General features: G+C 40.7%; 1 protein-coding gene across 1 annotated transcript in view; it reads right to left on the bottom strand.

The window, feature by feature from the left end:
- Positions 1 to 2371: 2371 nt before the first annotated feature.
- Positions 2372 to 11711, bottom strand: part of Srsf1 (serine and arginine rich splicing factor 1) — a 20199-nt gene continuing 10859 nt past the window's right edge. Inside the window, exons 2-5 of the mRNA XM_012517853.2 lie at positions 8013 to 8254; positions 7460 to 7644; positions 6630 to 6802; positions 2372 to 6430 (exon numbers count right to left, since the gene is read on the bottom strand). Coding sequence (XP_012373307.1) covers positions 6236 to 6430; positions 6630 to 6802; positions 7460 to 7644; positions 8013 to 8254 — 795 coding nt within the window. The 3' untranslated portion in view covers positions 2372 to 6235. The remainder of the gene's footprint in view (positions 6431 to 6629; positions 6803 to 7459; positions 7645 to 8012; positions 8255 to 11711) is intronic.

Raw genomic sequence — 11711 nt, 5'->3', positions numbered from 1 at the left:
CTAAAAACTTTGGTATGTATTTTTAGTGACAAAGAGGCAAGTTTTATCTTTTAAGTATAAAATAAATGAGACACCCGGGGTGACAGGAATGGCCAATGCCAAACTCATTCTCATTTAACTCAAGCTCTTAAAATACCATCAATGGTCAAAAGACTATGTATACTTTTCCCTTGAGGTGCTAGGGTGTGTGTGCTGTAGCTATAGTGCCTATTTTATACTTTTTCAATCACAAGATTCTCTCAAAGGCCCGAAAATGAAACCTAACTTGACAAGGCTTACGAGCCACTTAGTAATACAAAGAAGTTATACTGACATATTACAGCTTCTGAATCTGAATCATGTTCATAAAAATGTTACGCTTTTGTACTGCACCTATTCATGCACACAATTCTTACACTCCTGACTCCCCTACTTTCTACCTAGATGACATGGGGGACAGAAAAACAAGCAGGTCCAAGACTTCAACATTTTGGACATAAGTATCTATTAACAGTAAGCACTACTCACTAGCTGAAAAGGTGTAATTTGACAGATGAGGTATAAATTACAAGAAACTTTTTACCTAAATCATCCAGTTCATCCTGAGTATCAAGGTAGCTGGCCTCCAACTAGCTTTATAGCAGGGATAATTTCCTGGCTAGTTTTACTGACAGCTCCCTCTCCCTCTAGCGGTCAAGTAATTTCCATCTAGGTTAACAGCTATTGAACACTTAAAAATTACCTTTTAGCATCCCTACAAATTAAATACTTTTGTTCTAAGTGTATGCCATGGAAGATGAGGGCAGTATCTTAGAGGTGGGTCACATTTCCAGCATCTTTGATGTTGATAATTTTATCAACACAGGAGTTGAAACATTTTAACCTGGCACTTGAGCACTATTTTTTTTGAGATGAAAGCATCCAGTGGAACTGTCTTACTCAGCTAAATGATAACGTTATGGTAAAGGAATATGAATTTTTCAGAATGCAACCCAGCATCTGCTAAAATGTTACAAATTGGAAGTTCAGTGGTAGTGCTTGGTTAACATGCATGAAGCTCTAGGTTCAATTCCCAGTATCAATTCCCATTTTTTCCCCTTGTGAACAAGTCTTGCTACATATTTCAGGATGGCCTCAAACTTGGTTCAAGCCTCCTGAATGTTGGGATTAGTTATGTGCCACTGTGCCCAGCAGAATTTATATGATATTCATGCTAATGAAGCATCATAGGGGGAAATGCTTCTCTTGACTTCTACAATGAACCACTTTTAGAGCTGTAAGGCATAGCTTTTACAGCTAGCAAGGACACTTTTAAAGTTTTCAGACAGAATATTCGCTATAGTACCCCGCTAACTTGGGAGTTTAAAGCAGAAGTTATTTTTTTACTAGGATTATTTACCTAACAACCATAATATGCATAATGAACAATTTTTTCCTAACCTCTACTTAATGCTTGTCTCAGCGCTTCGCATAGCATTTCTCAAGGCTCCTGTAAGTATTGAAACAGTAATACTTAGAGTATTATACTGCTCTGGATGGAATGTCCTTCAACAATCTAGTGCAACAAAGAAACGTGCATCACACCTTTTCTTTTGAAAGACTTTGGCATTAAGATAAACTTTACTATCAAAAGACCTAAACAGAAAACTATGCACAAAATTACAGAAAAATGCTAAACCTATGCATTAGTAATTTGTACAATCCTTGCATTTTTTTTGGCAGAATTGGGGATTGAACTCAGGCCCTTGCGCTTGCCAGACAAGCATTTGTTTATTCTGCTGATCTCCCCAGCCCCCAAACCCTGAATTTTTGAGGGCAGATATTCATAGTTATTTGCTTGTACATACGTATCCTATGTCGGTGGTAACAGGAGGCTGTATCACTGAAGGCTTTACAAAGTTTACTTTTTGCTGCCTTGTAGTACTGTTAACACCCTGGCCAAGTGCATAACAGTCACTTGTACAGAAAAATATCTAGTCACACTATGGGAAAGGATAAAGGCATCAAAACAAAAATACATGTGGTCTTGCTATGCAGTTCAGGTGGGCCTTGGACTCACATCTTAAGTGTTGGGCACAGGCACACACACCATGCCCAGCCTTTCCCATCCATTTTGTTTTGAGACAGTATGTAGTTTAGGCTTGCCTTGAATTCATTATGCATCCTGGGACAGCCTCAAACTAAGCAATCCTCCTGCCTCAACCTTTGGAGAGCTGGCATTGCACATGTATGCTAGGCAATAATTCTGATAACTCCTGAAATCAGGATTTTACATTTCAGAATCATGGGTAAGACTCCCAATGTTTTTTACCTTTGTACTCTTCGGAATGTGGTGTTAATCCAAAGGTGGTTAAGTTACAACAGAACTTCAGTCTGAAACTTTTTAATATTTGTGGTAAATACATAACTTGTTTCATTTGTATTTTTATTACAAACTTCATATACAAAGCAGAAAGGCACACAATTCACCTTGACCAGAATCCTGAACACAGCACCAGCCTTATCGAACATGTTTCACAGACAAATCGAGCAAAGTTGAGATTCTAATATTACTTATATTAAAACTTAAAACACTAAAAGTGGGTTTATGAACACTTATTTATTAATATAGAACTTAGGAAAAAACATTTTAAATCAAGGGAATTCACATTCCAAACAACATTTTAAAATAAAAATTTAGATCCCAAGCAATTAGGAATCAAAAAATGGGTTTCTTACCTTGTCTCCAATGGAATGTAGGCTGCACAGCAAAGTGGGTTATTCAATCTGATGTTATGAAAAGTACTGCTTCTTAAAGAGACCTAAGTACTTTCTTGAATAGAAAAATAAACTTCCCTATATGTAAATGGGACACAGGGAAAAATTCAAGGCAATTTATATAGTTTAAAAGAGGTGTGACTGCTACTAGTTGCTAATGTGTAGAAGTCCATTTTCTATGACTAAAAATGTCTTCCTTATTGCAGCTTTTAGCTGCCTGGTCATCTTAAATATTAAACCTACACGCTCCATCTTTTGTAGCTACACAGTTAAGTCCTCTCTCATCTTCAAACTCAAGCCTAAGTAACAGTATTTTTCTCATTTCAATCTGGGATCGCAACTACTAAAACTTTTAGTAAAATATCTCATTTAACAGCTTAAACAGACAACTGTAAGCAAATGCCATCTGTTTTGGTCCCATTTCTGAAGTCAGGCTGCCTAGCCTACCTTATTTTGACCTTTGAAAATTATCTTATTTGCTAACTTGCAACACATTTACAAGTATCCTACATTTAAGGATAAGGCATGTTTACAAGTTTTAAAGCATTTTGTTGGTCACATTTTGAATTCCAATAGTAACTTAATCTATGCCAATCTTTTATCCAAAATAAAGATCCTGGCATTGAATTTATGCCCTCTATAAGGTACTCTATGGCAATGGTGGTGAATCTATGGTACACATACAATAGGCTATTTACTATTGAAAGCTCTTAAAATTTCACCATCACTGTTATACACAATGTTAAAAATGTAATGGTTGGGGGAACCTCATAATTCTCTTCATGGAAGCCCTCTCTTCCACTACCAAGATGTCTGGTTTTAAATTGTCAACTGAATCATCAATCTGCACCCAAAGGAAAAGTTGTAAAGATATAGGTATGCCTATTGAATACAAGAGCTGACTGTTCTCACTAGCTGTAAGAAAATCAGAATTTTAAATAAAACATCTCTTTGGCCAACCCAAACACAGAAAATGTAACATCAAGGGATCATTAGCAAATATAAAAATTAGCAGACAAGATATATAACCACAGCCATGACATAGAATACCCAAGTTTGGGGACAGAATAATCTTAAGTTGGTTAAGCAAGAGTTCACAAGGCAAAGATTAATCTAGTTAATCTTCTACCACACTGTTTACATTTCAAAAAAAAAAAAAGTCATTTGTGTTTTCTAATACATCTGTGCTAATGCTAACATTTTCTTAAAAAGCTAACATTTAATACTTGGCAAAATCTCATTGAGAATCTAAAAGGCTACTTCCAAGCCAGTATTACTTTACCAGCATTAACTAATTTTGCACAAGCCTACATTGACTATATAAATAATCACCAAAACAAACAGTATTAATAAATTTTTAATCATTTTTTAGCAAAGAGCTTATCTTTCAAACTAAATCACCCCTCAATTGCCATTACATATATAACTAGCTCATTCTGTTTTTATTCTCCCCTTGACTTTCACAATTAACAGAGACGGCTAATACCATTTATTAGACTGCCTTTCAAAAAACTTTAATACATAAACACAAAGTCAGAATTTTATCTTATTTAAACTGATAGTTACAAGTTAAAATCTTACATGAAGAGGAAAAAGGACAACCATGCATAGTTTTTTAAAAAATGTTTATTTTTTCAAAGAAAAACGGCAATAGCCAATTGGAAACCTACTCATTCTTCAACACCAATTTTTTTAAATTTAGAAGTGACTTACTGATTACTATTTTAAACAAACCCCCCCTTACCCCTTTAAGTGTTTACCATCTACTCGTGCTGAATCCTTCCAAGGAGATTGCTCCAGCGTATTATCTCCAGGTCCTCGCTTTGCTCCTTTTACCAAAAAATGCAAAACACAATTCCATCGTGCATCTTAAGGGCTCCAATTGTCAAAAATAGGGAAAAAATCTTTGGAATAGCCAATTAAGTTGAATAAAAAAAATCCACACGAGTGCGGTTTGGTTGGGGCAGGAATCCACTCCTATGTTCCTGGTAATCTGATCCCGCTCCATGAATCCTTGTAATTGATCCTCCCTATCCTATCCACATTATGATTTGAATCCAATGATCCAGCTCCAAGGATTGGGATCCAGTGAGCCCTCTCCAATCCAAACCTTTATAACCAGCAAAACCAAAAAAGAGGAGGCAAAATGTTAGATACTGTAATCAAAAAAGGTTTCTGGGGAATGATGAGTTATGTCTGTCATCAGTTTAACAGATGTACATCAATAACTATCAAATTCCCCAAAACAAGTTTCTGAATGGTGTTCAGATAAATTTTAGAAACTTAATCATCATAGAGACTAACTGGAAGAAGCATTTTATATTTACAGTTCAACTGATAATGCCAACACTTGTTACTGTACAGCATATTACAGGTTTTGTGGTTGCAGTTATGTAGTTGAAAAGTTTACTGATATCGTTACCCACCTAAGTCTAAAGTAAATCTAATGTTCCCATCTGCAATTTAATTTGTAAATTAAAGTGTCTTAAACATGAGTCAATTATGAATTAAAGGGGAAGGTGAGACTTAAGAAATTACTCCCAACTAGATTATCTACACCAAATACATTGGAATTCTATATTTTGCTTTCATTTTGTCTTAAAAAAATGAAATAGCAACGCTCTTATCAATCACACAGAGGACATGCAGATTTAGCAGTATTGATATTATACTCTATCTTGTTGGAATTAAAGACACCCTGTACCCACATGTACATCAACAGCAGGTCACACATTAACAGTTGTAACTAAGCACTGACAATTAGCCAGTTCTTCCCACATTAGTCCCTATTAAAACAAAAAAGGGGGAGTAAAATAGCTACAAAATGGGCAATGTTATTTTGCCACAATTGCAAAGGTTTAAAGAATGAAGCAATTGTAGCTTAATGTTAACTGCATAAGATGTTTACAAGTGTTTTTAAGATTTTTCACTTTCAACCCTTGCCTTTTAGTATAAGGTCAATACTGCCAATTTCATCTGTGACAATAGCACTTGGAGTCATACCATTGCCTCCATTATTGATCTGATCCTCCTCAATCCTCCTTTTGACAATCCTAAAATGATTGAAATGTGCTCCACAATCCTTAATCCAAAGCATTCTTAATCCATCTCTTCAGACATGTCTACAGAAAGACACATGAAAAGCAAGATAAACATAAGAACTTCCCCAGGTAAGATAACCACAAACACCCCCAACATCCCAGTTCACACAAACCAGAGCAGAATAGACATTTACACAATATCACAGTCTGAAGAGCATGGAGAGTTAACTAAATTTAAACAATCCTGTCTATGACATCACTTAAAATACCAAAATACCAAATATCAAAGACATGAGGGGAATGCAGATGTTAGGAGCAAGGGGATATTACACAAGAATGCAATTCAACACTTTAGCCCATTCTGAACAAAACAGTTTGAATTAAAAAATGAAAAGATTGTACTGAATAAAGGAAAACTGTATACAACATGGGTTCTACAAAAAGTGTCACCAATCATCTTATGTACGAGAGCGAGATCTGCTATGACGGGGAGAATAGCGTGGTGATCCTCTGCTTCTCCTTGGGGAGTAACTGCGACTCCTGCTGTTGCTTCTGCTACGGCTTCTGCTACGACTACGGCTTCGAGAGCGAGATCTTCCATAACTTGGACTTCTGGGCCCATCAACTTTAACCCGGATGTAGGCAGTTTCTCCCTATTGGATAGACAGAACTTTCCATTGAAAGATCTAAGCTTTTCAGCTATCTTTAGTCATGCTGAATGAATACAAAGCAAAATCGGGTATCTGGCAATTTACTTTTGGACACCCTTTTCTGAATCCTTACCTTCAAATTCCACTGTTAAGACCACTGAATCCAATTCTGGTCATAGGAAAGAATAAGTGTATAACCTACCTCATGAGATCTAAACTTAGTGTTATCCAGTTTTCGAACCGCATAGGTCATATCTTCTTTCCGTACAAATTCCACGACACCAGTGCCATCTCGGTAAACATCAGCATAACATACATCACCTGCTTCACGCATGTGATCCTTTAAATCCTGCCAGCTTCCACTTGGAGGAAGTCCTGAAAAAATGATTTTTATCCCTCTTAATACCAACTATTTATTGCATCTGAATTTTATTCCTTGTCCCATCTTTTCCCCATCTCTGCAGCCCATGTACAAAAATGATCTATTTCGTATTACATACTTTTGCTCCATAAATTATACTTTAAGTTTTCTCTTTTTCATAATTTTATTGAAAAACAATTAGCAATGAGACAGTTTCAAACCAAATTGGTAGGATAGTTTCAATAATCAACACATTGCATACATTCTTCCTAGTGGTTAATTGCTGTACAAGATGCAGACATAATATCCTATCTACAAACAAGTTTTTTCATGTAATAGAAGTTATACAATAAAAAAAACCAACTATTGTAAATTTCACGTTCATACACTAGCACAAAAATTTTAAAAATATTAACTTTGACTATATACAAGTGATTCCGGGTAATGAGCTGGTAAGAGTCTGAGACCTGAAGTCCAAATTTATGTGTAAAGGATCTCCATATTCTACTGCCACATCATAATTTGGGTAAGTCACCACCACAGTAACATTTACTTACTAAACCCACCTGAAAACTAAAGGCCTAGCATGGCAACTATGAAACTGGTCACGGAGGGAAAAATTTTAAGTCGTTTTTGCCCCTCCTCCTCTCTTTTGGGTTGCATAAACTCACCAGAGACAACCACTCTGTTTTCAGATCGCCTGGATGGGGGGCCATAGCGGCCTCGGGGCGCTCCACCACCTCCACCCCCGCCGCCACCTCGGCCGGTACCACGGCCGCTACGAGGAAATTCCACCCGCAGACGATATCCATCGTAATCGTAGCCGTCGCGACCGTACACCGCGTCTTCCGCGTCTCTGCGTGACCACAAAAATCAAAACGAATGAGAAAGGACCCGCAGCAGAAGCTAACTTGGTCTCGACGCACTGACTCCGCACATGCGCACCCCGGCGCGGAGCCCACATGCGCCGCATAATAGGGGCCGCCCCTCCCCCACCCAGGAACGCGCCGGCTCCCGACCACTACACCGGGCCTCCGCGCCTCAGTTTCCCGCTCCGGGCCGGCGCGTGGGCTCCTGGGACGTCCAAGGCGCCCGGTCAGCAGAGACAGCACAGGGACTCGCCCCAGCCTCTCCAAGAACTCCTCCCTCCCTATTATGTTAAAGCCTCAGAACCCTTTCCTACTGTCCTATTTCCCCAAGGCCGCAAGTCCCATGCTGCCTCACCGCGGGTCCTCGAATTCTACGAAGGCGAAGGGCGGTCCCCCGCGGCGATTTTTCAGATCGATGTCGCGAATAGCGCCGTATTTATAAAACACGTCCTCAATGTCCTTGGTTCGGATGTCTGGAGGCAAGTTTCCCACGTAGATGCGGCAGTCGTTGTTCCCTGCCGGGCCACGAATCACACCACCTCCCGACGTGGCGGCGACGAAAAAGCGCGGACTCGAGAACGGGCCTTCCCACCAAGCCTAGCGCACAGCAGAGCGAGCCCGCAGCGGCACCACGTCTCCCGTGGCCTCTCCAAAATGGCGCCTTTATCTGCTTGGCGCACGGATATGGGGGGGAGGAAGAGAAATGAGAGGAAGCGCTGTTCAAAGTTAGTGCGCAGGCGCGGGAGCGTAACGGGCGTAAGGAAACTATGTTTACGCACGCGCGACGTCACCCTCCGCACGCAGGAAAAAAAAAGTCCCTCGCATCCCAAGCATTGCGGGTTAGTTGTTTAGTGTGGTGGTCAACTATTTGGCAAAAATTAAACACAGAATCCTCGTAAAAAGGGCTATCAATCCGTACGGGATATTTAGGGGTAGTTTCCCCAGGAACGACTCCTTTTGAAAGCAACCTAGAGTCTTGAAAGGATTTAGTGAAACCTAGCCCAGAACCCTATCCCACCATGCTCAGCGGCAATAACGGCCTTTGGCGGGAAAAGCTTCAGAGGCGGGGCAGGATCCGGGGGCGGGACTAACGGGGAAGGGCGGGGCTGTTGCTCCGGAAACCAGGGTGAGTTGTTGCTTCTCCAGCGACAGTCGCTCGTGATTCAATTAAAAAGGCAGGGCGAGGCCGGGCGGTGGCGCACGCCTGTAATACCTGCACTCGGGAGGCTAAAGTAAGAGGATCTTTGCGAATTCGAGAACGGACTGAACTACACAGGGAAACGCTGTCCGAAAGAGACCAAAAACAAATACAAAAACAAAAAAAAGCAAGGGGTAAATCTGGTGTGGTGGTGCAGGTTTGTAATCCCAGTTCTGAGGAGGCTGAGGTAGGAGGATCACGGAGAGTTCTGGACCATCCTGTGCTACATAGTGAGCCCAAGGCTAGCTTGAATTGCATAGTGAGACCCTGTCCTAAAAGACACTAATAAATATGCCAAACCAGATCTACACCCAGATTTTTTTTTTTTTTTTTTTTTAGTTTGTTGCCGGGGCTTGAACTAGGGACCTTGTGCTTGCCAGGCTGTTTAAGCCACTGAGCTATCTCCCCGGCCCTGCACCCAGAATTTAAGGTTGATTTTTTTCCATGATTGATTGATTATGTATTTGATACAGGGTTTCACTACACAGCTCAGACTTTTTTTTGTGTGTGTGTGGTGGAACCGGGGATTGAACTCAGACTCTAGCGCTTGCCAGGGAAGTGCTTTTTCCACTGAGCCATCTCCCTGGCCTCCTACAGCTCGGACTCGTGATCCTCCTGTTTTCAGCTGCCCCTGCGCTGCACCGGCGTGCACCACCATGCCGGGTCTCCGTGGCCTGCTGAGCTTGCCTGGGGGAGGGGCTGGCAGTATGTGGTGACAGGGATTGAACCCCAGTCCCTGTGCTTGCCTAAGTAGGTATTTAGTCTGCTCAGTTATCTTGCCGGTCCTGTTATATATTACTTATAAAAGTCTGTCTTCCCAAAAATGTGAGGCTATTTACAGACATGCCATAAAACATTAAAACTGCGAGAGATGAGGAACAGTAGGAAAGAAGGACTGGGGCAGTAGAAATGAAGCAACATGTGACCTTACTTCACTGTGAGATGTGCCTGCAGTGAGGGTTGGAGGAATCTCTAGAGATGGATGCAGATTTGTGAGCTCAGAAGTTAGGTAGAGAAGACGACACCCCTGTAATCCTAGCACTCTGGAGCCTGAGGTAGGGAGAGTTCAGTGAGCCTCGAGTGGGCAATTTAGTGAGACCTTGTCTCAGAATGTGTTTGTAGTACATACATTTGTATCTCTTGTGGGGAATTGGTACATGCACATAATATATTTTAAATCCTGTCTTGTCCCTTTTCCCTTCCTTCCTCGTGTCAAAATTTAAAAGAGGGCTGTAGAGCTGGGGAGATAGCTCAGTAGAATAAACGCTTGCCTGGCAAGCACAAGGGCCTGAGTTCAATCCCCAGTTCCACCAAATAAATAAATTAATTAATTAAAGGGGGCTGTAGACATAGCTCAGGATGAAGATGTGGAGTCCCAAGTTCAGTGCCTTGCATGAAATAAATAAGAGGAACACAAGCATATTCAAAATCCAAAGCGGCTAGCAGGGTGTGGTGGTATACATCTGAAATCCCAGCACTTGAACAGCTAAGACAGGAGGATAGATGCAAATTAGAGTTCAGCCTGGGCTACATAGTGAGTTTAAGACCAGCCTGAAATATGTTTGTTTATAGACAGCTGTGACCCTGCCTATAAATCCATAAATAAAATTGTTTGAAATGTATTTTATACATGTCTTTTAATGACCCCAAGTGCAAACTGCATTTGATTTTTTTTTTTTTGTTTTCTGGCAGGCTCAGGCTGCCTTAAGGCATGGGGTAAGGCATGTCTGGTAAGGCATGGGGAGCTGAGGATCAAACTGTGGTCCCCTGGGCCTGAACTGGGTTTGCCCCAGCAGGGGCTTAAACAACTGAGCTAACCCGCAAGCCACCTGTCTTTTGTCTTTTTAAGACAAGGTCTCACTATGCAGCTCAAGCTGGCATTGAGCTCACTATGATGCAAGCTGATCTCAAACTCACAACAATCCTGCCTCAGCCTCCCAAGTGCTACTTTTTTGTTTTGATACAAGGCCTCACTATGTAGCTCAGGCTGGCCTTGAACTCACAGTGAACCTTCCTGCCTCCGCCTCCCAAGTGCTCAGATTACAGATGTGCATCATCATGCATGGCTCTTTTCTCATTTTTTTCTATTAATTTAGTTTGGACTCCTTTTTAGCTGATTAATATTAAAGCAATGCTAACTGAGGTGATTGAACATAGATGCTTTTAATTTCATTATTTTCATTCTAGAAAAATGAAACCATGAATTCACTTTGATTTGTTCTTTGCCTAATTTAATGCAATAATTTCCAGCTTTGTTCAGTTCAAATAAATGCAAGCTAGAATTTCGTATAGCAGCAGTAGGACACTCTTGTTTCTGTTTGGGCTCTTTTATACTTGAATGTAATCAAGGATAGGTGTGAGCATTGAGGATGGGATCGTATGTGGCAGGAGTCAGGTATCTGTTCATTAGGGTCTTCCCATGCATATTTTGAACTGGATGCTCATCCAGATCAACAAACTGAATATATATCGAGGCTTGATGCCATTAGCTTGTTCATTATTATAGTTAAGAATCTAATCTTACTGATATCAGTATTTAAGTTTGTGTGTGTGTGTGTGTGTGTGTGTGTGTGTGGAACCAGGGATTGAACTCAGGCCCTTGCGCTTGCCAGGGAAGTGCTTATTCCACTGAGCCATCTCCCCGGTCCTCAAGTTGATTTTTATTTATTTTTTTAAAATTTTTTTTAACATTTATTTATTTGTGTGTGTGTGTGTGTGTGTGTGTGTGTGACCAGCTCAGCCCACCAGGGGGCGGGGCTGGCTGGTATGTGGTGCTGGGGGATCGAACTGTGGTCCCTCTGCTTTGCCAAGCTTGTTCCAAGTAGGTGCTTTAGACCACTGAGCTATCTCACCAGC

Source organism: Octodon degus, unplaced genomic scaffold (genome assembly GCF_000260255.1).
Source record: "Octodon degus isolate 3935 unplaced genomic scaffold, OctDeg1.0 scaffold00222, whole genome shotgun sequence".
NCBI lineage: Eukaryota > Metazoa > Chordata > Mammalia > Rodentia > Octodontidae > Octodon > Octodon degus.
The sequence above is the reverse complement of the archived record's forward strand: the minus strand, read 5'-3'. Positions and strand labels throughout refer to the sequence as shown.